We start from the raw sequence: 11915 nt of genomic DNA, 5'->3' as shown, positions 1-11915 counted from the left end.
TTTTCTTTTTACCTTCAATTCCTTTCTGAAAGGCAAAATGATAATGTGGAAAGAACATCGGGTTTGAGGTTAGAGTAACTGAGTGCAAACCTGAGCTCTGCTGTGAAGTTTTTGTGTGACCTTGAGCTGAATCTCTGAATCTCAGTTTCTCCATCTACACTATAAAACAGGACATTAAAACTTACATTATGAAAACACTGATAAAGAGACAATTCTTGGTAAGAACTCAATAAAAGTTAATATTCTCTTCTCCAAAGCGGAAGTTACAAAGCCTTCCATGACAAGGTTCTGCCCATTCTTGTCTTTTTGTGTTGACCAGAACAAGAAAGGCTTCCAGCCTTTGTGAAGGGGACTTATTTTTCAATATCTGGGCAGAGAAGCCTCATTTAGGACCTCGCACTTTATTCTGAAACCAAAGACATTCACTAAGCTATGACTTATGAATGTCATAACATTGTCTAAATATTATAAAAATATTTAGAGAAAAAAAGCTGATCAGCAGATAGGACAATCGAAGTCTTCTTTCTGTTACATCAAATCCCTTGCTCAGCGCTCAAAATATAGTCATTTTTCTCAAAAAAAATCTCTGTAATTTCCACCATTGGTGGGTTTGAAGAAAATGAGCAGATTAGTGATCTTCATTCAATCTTATTCATCCTTAGGAATTAAAAAAAAGCAAAGGCTCAAAAGTAATCTTTCTCATATCTCATCTATGAATCAAGAGACTATAATAGAAACCATGTCTGAAAGAAATCTGAAACACTGGAAAATTTAAAACTGTGTAGTCTAATCTCTTATACTACAGTAACAATTCCTAAAGTACTCAAAAACAGAAAGGACCACTAATGATTATTTTCAGGGGAAATAAGGAGGGGTGACCTCAATAGATAGTATTTCATTAAAATATTTGCTTATGTCTGAAAAGCATGTGGAGAGAGGCAAAATGGAAGGTGGTCTAAAAAAGAGTAGGAATCAAGCTGATTATCTTAAGCATGGTTTTAAGAATAAAGGTCAGTTCAGGGAGTAAGCATGCAATTAAAAATAATCATGAGATTTAATAATGTGCTTGCATGCTTAAATGACATTCTTAGAAAAAAATGTATGTAAAGCAGAAACTTTGCATTGCAGAAATTTTGGAGAAACGCACTCACACATATACAAACACACACACACACACACAAAAACACACACAGAGTATACATACGTGCCCCAACAACTAAACAACATTGGTTCTGCTTAATTTGCAATTCTCTTCAGGGTTTTCTTCAGAGCAAATATGACATCCTTGTTTCTTAGACTATAGATAAGAGGGTTCAGCATGGGGACTATATTGGTATAAAATATTGAGAAAAACTTCCTCTGGTCCATATAACCATCAGAAGAAGTCTTGAGATGTGTGAACAACCCCGAACCATAGAAGAGGGCAACAGTTATTATGTGAGAGCCACAGGTTCTGAAGGCTTTGGACCACCCCTGAGCTGATGAGAGGTTGAGGATATTGGAGAGAATCAAAGCATATGAAAAGAAAATAATAAAGCTGGATATTATTACAATTGTACTCACAATCATGGAATTCACCAGCTCACTGGTATAGGTGCTGCTGCAGGAGAGCTGTAGGAGGGGGAATATGTCACACATGTAATGGTTGATGATGTTGGAATCACAAAAGGACAATCTAACCATGTCTCCTGTGTAGACCATGGCACCAGCAAACCCCATTACATATGAACCAAACATCAGCAGAGAACAAACCTGAGGGGACATGGTGACTATGTACAGCAGGGGCTTACAGATGGCTACATAGCGATCATAGGCCATGGCTGTCAACACATAGCACTCAGCATGGACAAAGAAACAGAAAAAAAATAGCTGAGTCATGCATCCTGCCAGGGAAATAATGTTCTTCTCTGATACAAAGTTCATCAGCAATTTAGGGGTAATGACCAAGGAATGACAGAAATCTATGAAGGATAGATTGAAGATGAAAAAGTACATGGGAGTGTGAAGGTGAGAATTCAGACATATTAGATTAATTAAACTCAAATTTCCTATTGCAGTGACAATATAGTTCAATAAAAAAAGGAAGAAGAAGACTAACTGGAGTTGAGGTTGGTCTGTAAATCCTACCAGAATGAACTCAGTTACTGAAGAGTCATTTTCCATAGTCATTATCTGCAAGAGTGTGATCTGTGAGGAAACAACAGACAAATATCACAGTAGGAAAGAACTCAGATGCCTTGTTTCTAGACTTAGAACTTGTTCTCTTGAGGCTCAAGCATGATCGTCGGGGTTAGCATTATGGTAGAGAGCCAGAGTTTAACTTTCTTCTCTCATTTGTCTTTTTCTTTCATGTTTTTAAGTCTGAACTGTAACTTGTCTCTTCCCCTGGGCTGACACAGTCCAGAATGAAGTCTTTCGGCATGGGCACAAAAAGTGATGTCTACATTTCAGAGATAAGGCAACAATGTCTTCAAGAGACGAATAGGTGGTTCAAGGCCACAGAGCTAGAGAGCAAAAAGTCAAGTGTTGTACCTGGGACCACTTCCTATAAAAATCTCTGAGGTTCTAAGTCAGTCATGTCACTGTGATCCCCACTGTGATCCCCACTGCACCCGACCTGCCTTCTCTCTCTTTTACCCTTCAGATATTCAATATCAGGCTTAGTGAAAGTTCTGAGAGTGTCCCCTATAGTTCTACACTCCTCCTACCCATTCCCTTTATACAATCTTACCTCAAAATGAGAAAAAATTATTTAGTAATGACAAGTCACCTCCCCACACCTTTCCAATGCTGTAACTGTGGGATTGGAAACATCAGAACAAAGATTCAGCTACCAATTTAGTTTCCCTGGAGACCTCACTTCTGCCAGACCTAAGTGTTCTTTTCCCCTCCCTGTCCTGAAGGAGACAAAAATTCTGACAACGAATGATGCAATTCACTTCTGTTTGTGGATTTGTGTCAAATGTCTTCAATGCGAAGCAAAGGCACCATCTTTATGCTTCAAATCGTCAGTTGGCTGATATTGTGAATTTATCTTATTCTCTGTGGATCTCAGCAACTTGTTGGGAAGCTTGGAAAATAAGCCTTATTTATGATTAAAGTTTAATCAGGCTCCTGAGGGAAGAAATTATTGAGCCTGTGTTTACATTCCTTGCCAATAAGTTAACACTGGTCCCTTTGAGACTCAATATGCATCAAGTATCGGTTCACATTAAGAATTTTGAATCCTTGTATGGGGAGGGAGAAGCCTAGTTATCCTCCAGTGCTCATGCTGAATTCCAAAAGAAAAGTATTCAAGAGCAGAGTCATTTTCCATTTACAATACCTTTTTTTTTTTTACATTTTTCTGTGATTGATCAAATATATGTCATAGCTTTAATATTATCTGTCTTTTGATGTCTTCGACATCTCTAGTGTACTATAACAGAAATGTTAAGAAAATGAGCTCTGGAGTCAGGTTGATTGAGCTTGAATTCAAATTTCTCCACTCATTACTTGTGTGACTTGGACAGGTAATCTCTCTGAGTCTTTTTACCTTATCTACATTATGAATTTAATAATAGTTCCTACTACATAAGATTGCTCTGAGGAGTAAATATATATTAACCTCTGAAGCACTTAGAACACTAAGTATTAGACTTTCTTCGTCTTCCTTATGTTCTCAATTCTCTATCCAAATATTTACTCAACATCCCTACTCAGAATGAATTCAGCATGTCCTTGTGGTCCCAGAGCTGTTTCTCCTCCTGTCATCCTTTTTAAATTACATCATCTTCTACCTAGTTAGCTACTCTAGAGGTTGTTATTCTGGGCTCCTCTTTCTCATTAACCATTAACATCTGACCTTCGAAGTTTACATGACTCTATCACTTTAAAATCCCTGGTTTCTGACCCTTGCTCTCCATTATACTGTCTGATAACAACACTCTCTTAACTTAAATCTGGAATATTCTAACATGTTCATTAACCTGGGGTCCTACCATCATCCATTACATTAGTAATTATACTTTTATTGATTTGTAATAAACTGAGTGGCTTGAAAGAATATCTACTTCTTAGTCACAGTTCTGGAAGTTAGAAGTCTGGTGTAGAATGGCATGGCTGGATTTTCTGCCCAGGCCAAAATCGGGGTCTGGGCTGGGCTGCATTCTCTCCTGGAGGCTCTGAGAAAGAATCTGTTTTCAAACTCAGTCAGATCATTGACAGAATTCCGTTATCTGTGGTTGTAAAATTGAGATCTCCATTTCCTTGCCAGCTGTCAGCTAGACGTCACACTTAGCTTCTAGAATCTGCCTGCATTCCTGGTCGTGAGTTCACCTGGTCTTCAACCCAGCAACGAATAGCACACTAACTCCTTCTTGTGCTTTGAATCTCTTTGACTTCTCCTTACAATATAGCTTGAGAAAACACTTTGCTTTTTAAATGCTGTGTAATTAGATTAAAGCTGCTATGATAATCTCCTTAATTTAAGGTCAATTGTACCACATAACAGTACAATCACTAGAGTAATAAATAACTCATCATGTTTACAGGATCCACCCACACTCAAAGGAGATGGGGTCATTTATACAAGGGAAAAGAAAACAATATTGGAAGTTCATTTTCTTTCAAATCCTGTCTATCGCATCTACCTTCTCTGGATAACTATTCTTCAAATATTTTATATAGCATTACCTACAAAAATGCAACATTCCCTTGGCTAAAACCATTCAGCTTCTCTCTCAGCATAAGTGCAAACCTCTCAGCCTATCAGGGGAAGCCTTCCAGGGTCTGCTGTGTCATGTGTCATCATATTATGCTATGTTATGCTACATTGTAGTATGCTATACTATATTTTTATTAAAAAGTCATATTAAATATTTCTACAAGCATGAGAATTTATCCAGTTTGACATTAAAGACTTTACAGGCCCTATTTCTACTTCAGGGTTTTTTGGCTTAAGATGTCATTCCTAAACTTCCTTTCGGGCCGATTTAAAAATAATTCTCTAGATTTTTATCTTTCTTCTCTTAAATTTTCTTTCTTTCTTTCTTTCTTTCTTCTTCTTTCTTCCTTCCTTCTCCTCTCCTTCCTTCCTTCCTTCCTTCCTCTTCCTTTCCTTCCTTCTTCCTTTCTTTCTTTCTTTCTTTCTTTCTTTGTTCTTTCTTCTCTCTCTCTCTCTCTCTCTCTCTCTCTCTCTCTCTCTCTCTCTCTCTTTTTTTACCTTCAATTCCTTTTTGAAAGGCAAAATGATAATGTGGAAAGAATATCTGGTTTGGAGTTAGATGAAGTTTCTGCTGTGAAGTTTTTGTGTGACCTTGAGCTGCATCTCTGTATCTCGGTTTCTCCAACTAAACTATAAAACAGGACATTAAAACTTACATTATGAAAACACTGATAAAGAGACAGCTCTCGGTAAGAACTCAACAAAAGTTAATATTCTCTTCTCCAGAGTGGAAGTTACAAAGCCTTCCATGACAAGGTTCTGCCCATTTTTGTCTTTTTGTGTTGACCAGAACAAGAAAGGCTTCCAGCCTTTGTGAAGGGGACTTATTTTTCAATATCTGGGCAGAGAAACCTCATTTAGGACCTCACACTTTATTCTGAAACCAAGGACACTCACTAAGCTGTGGGTTTTTTTGATTCACTTATGGATGTCATAACATTGTCCAAAAACCTCAAAGAGCAATATTCTTTATAAACATATATGCAAACATTATTTTAAAAATTTAGTATGTTTAATCCAATAGGATATAAAAATGGTAATACATCAGGACAAGTGAGATATAATCTTGGGAATATAAGTTTTATTTAATATCTAATACTAACCAGTATAAATTGCTACATAAAAGAGCAAAGTAGTAAAACTACATGATAACCTTAATAAACACCGAAAAATATTCAACAAAATTCAATACTTATTTACTATTAAAAAAATTATCTAAAATAAAACAAAACAAAATCTACAGTTAACTTCACATTTCGATTGAAGATGAAACACATCTAACTAGAAACAAGCAAAAATTTCTACTCCTACAACTACCATCTTACATTATATTAGAAGTAACAGTGCTGGAAAACATTTTATATATGTCTAATAGATCTACTTGTTTATTACATTTTTCGAGTCTTCCATGTCCTTCCTTGTCTTATATCTGATCATTCTATACATTATTGAGAATGGGTTATTAAACTCTAACTATTATCAGAACTATCTTCCTTTTCTATTGTGTCATTTTTTGGTTCACATATTTTCATGGTCTGTTAGTAGGCGTGTAATGTTTATAATGAAATATTTTCTTCCTCTATTGAGTCTTTAATTAATGTATAATGTCCTTCTTTGTAAACTTTTATAATTCAAAGTCTTTTTTTTTCTTACATGAAAATAGCACCAATGGTCTTCTTTGGTTATTTGCATGGAATATTTTCCATCCTTTCACTTTTAACCAATTGGCATTTTTAGATCTAACTTAACACAGAGTTTTAAATTATTTTAAAAACCATCCAAAAATTTACAATCAAAATTATTCAAATATCATCATAAGGGCTTTTAACACATTTAATGTTAAACAAATTTGGAACCAATTTTACTTCTTCATTTAAAATATTTCATAATAACAAATAACAAAGAAGGCAAATTAAATTGCATAAGGCATTCTTAGAGCAATCATACTAGCTTAGGTGGTAACTAAGGCATACATCAGCTAGACATGGACGGAAGTATCTGAAAAGGGGAGCCAGAAGTTGGTCATCTGCCTGGAGCAGTAAATATCAGGATTCTCTGCCTGGCTTCCCACTACCACAGACTGCAGCACCTACAGGTGACAGCTGTGCGTTTCTGGGCACTTGAAGCACAAACTCCTGCAGCAGTCCCATGGGCCTCTTGTTCACAATGGGCACTGCACCCCTCTGCATGCATTTGCTAAAGTTGGCAATCAGGTGATGGAACACCTCTTTGGTTGGGCTTTTAAAATGGACAGTGGGAACCATTTTGTCTCATTGTTCTTGCTGCTTACCAAAGCTATTGGAGTGCTATCACATCAAACCTTCTTTACTCTTGACCTCCCAGGAACCCATTTCTAGGAACTACAAGGACAGGAGAAAATTTGTCTTCTATGTAACACAAAATAAGAAATTCTCAGAGTTCTATTTTCTATTGTTGTCGCCTTTTTAAAATTTTTAATTGCAGTTGACATTTAATATTATATTAACTTCAATTGTGCAAAGTAGTGGTTAGACATTTGATGTTTTTATAAAGAATCTTTTTTCTTATTTTGAAATGACAACATACCGTTTACTAGATTTGTTAAAGTGCATTTAATATTATGAAAATTGTAACATGCTTCACCAGGGAGGATTATCTCCAAACTCCTCAGCCTTATTATAAAAAGATTGTGATGAAGCATTTATTTGTAACTCACATTTTTACTCCATTTAAATTCAAACTTCTCTAGGAGCAGAAAATTTTTCCTTGTTGGGCATCAAAGCCTTGTAGAACATTTCTCTGTAACAGGCATCTTCGCTGAAGACATTGTTCCTGTGAAAACTCAATTTTAAGCTTACTCTGAAATAACTGCAAAAAAAAAAGTTGTGTTTCTTCACAACAACTTCTTCTTTCATTTCATTTCTTCATGAGATGGACATTGAGTTCAAAAACTGGCCTTGCATCATTAGCTGTGTGATCTTGAGCAAGTCACATAACTATTTCCTCATGTAAAGGACAGGAGAAGGAGACTTATCTTTCAATAGGATTTGTAAAAAGGTGGCACACGTTATGAACCACAGATTTAAGTTTTCTCCTGAGACCAAGGGGAGAAGTCAAATTTATGTATTGAAAGAATAAATTCCAACAGAGCAAGTTTTCTGCCATATCTCTTTATTTGCTTTTTGAAATCAGGAAACAGATTTTCCTTTGCAAAGGGGCACCTCTCTTACACAGTTAGGCCAACAAAGAATCTTGATATTACACATGACAGTCTATTCTGTAGCCAAGAATATCATTGTGTAACTTTATTTTTGAAATTTGAAAGAATTTTTATTTCACAGTTACCTAATATTATCAATAAAAGTGAGCTGGCAGTTGAAAATGGGTGAAGTTGGAGTAACAGTTAGCTAGATCATGGAATGATATGTTCATAGTTAGCCATAGATAGCAGAAGACTACAATGGGGCTCTGAAGTTCTGACATGGTACTTAAAGCTGAAAGTTGCTACGTTACCACCAAAGTGAACACAGGATGAAATGAACAATGTTAAAAATTTATATAGATAGATTTATATTTTATTCCTCCTATGTCATATTTACAGCTGAATATAAATTAAAGGACTGCTTGCACACCAAAGCCAAATGCTTTGTGTGGTAAGATCCCCCAGCTGGCTCACAAGAGAAGCATCCACTCCTTGGCTCAGGTTTTGGAATTTTCCCAGCCTTGAGCTCATCAATAATTTCTTCAATATCCTCAGGTGTCAGATCCTCATAGCAGTTGTCATTTATTTGTACCATTTATTTGTCATTTACACAGGCTCCTAAACATTCCACCTCTATAAGGGTGAAAAGTTTGTCCGGTGTAGTCTCCCAAAACTACTGCAAGCTTTTTCTGAATGGCCTCCAGTGTGCTGTCAGTTTCGAAGCATGCAAGGTGTAGTAGTGCAGACCTGAATGTGATGCTTTCCAACTGGTTTTCATGGATATATTGTTTAAAAAGTGGCTATTTCACATACTCTCGTTGGAGGTAAATGAGAGTATATTGCAGATAAATGAGAGTATGTTGTGAATTTCTGCAACCTTGTTCATCCATTCTGTCTTTGGGTTAAATCCAGAAAGGGAAGTATGGCGGCTGCTTTATGCCCTTCTGGAGAGATTTTTGTTTTACAATTGATCTTATTCTTTTATAGTTTTATGGTATGAAATCAAATGGAGTATCTGGGTTATTCTCAGGAGTATCACTGTGCACAGATAAAGCTCCTCCAGCTCTCTTTTGCACTGTTGTCTCATGCAAATTCATTACATGTTTTCCCCACCTGGCAGTGAGGCCAGATGCCTGGCAGGAGCATTGCTGAGAAGAACAGGGCAGGCTAAACTGTTTGCCTTTCACAGTGGTGCTAGGTGAGAATCATTGTGTAATTTTTAAACATAATCACACTCCACAGACACGTAGACTAGTTGGTGGCAATTTCAATTCTATTATGACACAGTATCAATTGACCAATGCAATAAATAGAGCTATTTGTTGTTGGTGGGATTGAAAAAGTAGGGGAGAATATGTGGTTGATTCATTCTCAAGTATCCTCAATAATAAAAGAAAAGAATCTTGGTTCAACAAAGTATTCAATTCCTTGAATATGCCAATATGTGAGACTGAAAATCCATAAGAGCCATCAGCCCTAAAAAATTTGTGAAATTTTTACAACTCACCATGTCCACAAACTTTGTCATCTTGTCCCTGTTTTAATAGAATTATAAGTATATAACCTCTGAAACAGAAAAGGGCTCTATGTAATGGTTTCAGAAAAAGCAAGAAAAATTAACTAGTCAGACAGCGCACTACTTCATGGCTTAATTTGTATAGAAAAGACATCTGAAAAAAATGGTAGGTAGTGTCATCCTTCAATAGTAAATTTTATCATCCCAATGTCTTTAATCGATATGGGGAGTAAAGATCATATCAGGGTTACCTTGGGACTGAGGACGACCCTTGAAGCTAGGATTATACCAGCAGGGCTATGTTCTGTGGCAAAAGAAAAAAAAAACATTAGAGCAGAATCCTGCCATGAACACTTTAGAAAGATAAATGAAGAGAATAAATAAAAGACTGAGAGGAAGAAGATGAGAAAGAGCAGGAAGAGGAGAAAAAGACACAGCAAAGGAAGCAAAGATGGTTCTGCACAGTTTGTAATTCTCTTTAGGATTCTCTTCAAGCCAGTTTGACATCCATGCTCCTGAGGCTATAAATGAGAGGGTAACGTGGGCACCACATTGGCGTAAAACACCAAAAAAATTTCCCATAGCCCACAGACCCAGAAAAAGACGGCTTTAAATGAGTGAGCTGCCCAAATCTGTATAACAAACTAATAGTTATTACGTGGGAGCCACAGGTGCTAAACTTTTTGGACCAACACTTAGCTGATGATATGCAAAGGATTTGAAAAGAATTGAAGCATAATAAAGGAGGTGAGACTTGCTACTATGACAACTGTGCTTATAATAACAGCAATCACAAGCTCATTGGCATAGGTGCTCTTACAGGAGAACTTGAGAGGAGCCAGATATCACACATGGAACGGGCTGATGATATTGGGATCACAAAGATCAGCAATAATCATACACCCTACATAACAGTGGCACCAGCGAACCCCATCACATATGGACCAGACATCAGCAGAACACAGGGGACATGGAAACTAGGCAGAGCAGGCACTTGCAAGTGGCCACATAGTGATCATAGGCCACGGCTGGTAACACAGAGCACTAAAAAAATAAATAGGTAGAAAATAAAAACTAAATAAAAATAAAAATAAATTGGTAGTTATAAAATAGTCACGAGGATGTAAGTACAGCATAGAGAATATAGTCAATAATATTACAATAACTATGTATGGTGCCAGGTGGGTACTGGAGTTATGGGGGAAATCATTTTACTGTAGCGAGAAGGCAAGAGAACTCATTAAAACAAGCTACACTCAAGACTGCAATATGCGGATCAGCTCTGCAGCCATGTCAGGAGGACACCTGCAGAACAAAGGAAGATTTCTGCTGGGATTGCTAACAGCCCATTCCTCACACCTGTGGAAGGGGAAACAGGAAAAAACTGTCTTTAAGTAGCTGCCCTACACAAATAAAATCATTCATTCTCTATGGCTAAAACCACAGGGAACCTATGGATTAAAGTCTGGGAACTGCCAGCAGGCCCTTCATGCCTTATTGTACCTTACTATTTATTGTACACATGATTTGTCTTTTGTCTTACTTGTTTGCTGCTTTCAGTTTTATATCTTACATATGAGTTAAATTGTATGGTTCTCAACTTTTTCTGTCTGACTTATTTTGCTTAGCATGGTAATCTCAAGATTCATCCATACTGTTGCAAATGGCAGTATTTCACCTTTTCTTTTAGTGGAGTAATATTCCACTGTATATATGTACAACATCCTTTTTACCTAATCATCTATTGAAGGGCATTTCAGTTGTTTCCAAGTCTTATTCACTGTGAATATTGCAGCAATAAATGTCGGGGTGCATATATCTTCATGGATAAATGTTTTTAAATTTGAGGGTATATACCAAAAGAGGAATTGCTGGGTCCTATGATAATTCTATTCTTAATTTTATGAAGAAACTCCATACTGCTTTTCATAGTGGTTGAACCAATTTGCATTACCACCAGCTGTGTCTGAGGGCTCCTTTTTTTCCCCCAAAACCTCTCCAACACTTGTTATTACTTGTCCCATTGATGACAGCTACAGGTGTGAGGTGGTATCTCATTGTGGTTTTGATTTGCATGTCCCTAATAGCTCGTGAAGTTGAGTATCCTTTCACATTTGTTGACCATTTGTATGTCTTCTTGGGAGAAGTGTCTGTTTTTGTCCTCTGCCCATTTTTTTTTGTTGAAATTTATTTTTTATTTTTGAGTTCTTTCTATATTCCGGATATTAGCCCCTTATCAGAAGCGTGTCTGCAAATATCTTCTCTCATTCAGTTTGCTGCCTCTTTTTCTTGTTGATGGTTTCTTTTGCTGTGCAGAAGCTATTTAGTTTGGTATCATCCAATGCATTTATTTTTGCTTTTGCTTCTCTTGCCTTTGAGGTCATATTCATAAAATCTTGTTTAAGTCCAAGGTTCATGAGTGTAGTACCTATGTTTTATTCTATGCAGGTTATTGTTCCAGGCCTTAAATTTTGGTCTGTGATCCATTTTGAGTTAATTTAGGTGTATGGTGA

General features: G+C 36.7%; 1 protein-coding gene and 1 pseudogene across 1 annotated transcript; both read right to left on the bottom strand.

The window, feature by feature from the left end:
* Positions 1–1236: 1236 nt before the first annotated feature.
* LOC118602871 (olfactory receptor 143-like) lies at positions 1237–2181 on the bottom strand. The gene has a single exon (XM_036221163.1). It carries the CDS (start codon positions 2167–2169, stop codon positions 1237–1239), a length of 933 nt encoding a protein of 310 aa, XP_036077056.1. The 5' UTR covers positions 2170–2181.
* A 6087-nt stretch (positions 2182–8268) lies between these two features.
* On the bottom strand, positions 8269–9414 carry LOC118602955 (annotated as a pseudogene).
* Between the last annotated feature and the right edge of the window lie 2501 nt (positions 9415–11915).

This window comes from Rousettus aegyptiacus, unplaced genomic scaffold, assembly GCF_014176215.1.
Source record: "Rousettus aegyptiacus isolate mRouAeg1 unplaced genomic scaffold, mRouAeg1.p scaffold_m13_p_5, whole genome shotgun sequence".
Classification (NCBI taxonomy): Eukaryota; Metazoa; Chordata; class Mammalia; order Chiroptera; family Pteropodidae; genus Rousettus; species Rousettus aegyptiacus.
This window is presented reverse-complemented; position numbering and strand designations above follow the sequence as displayed.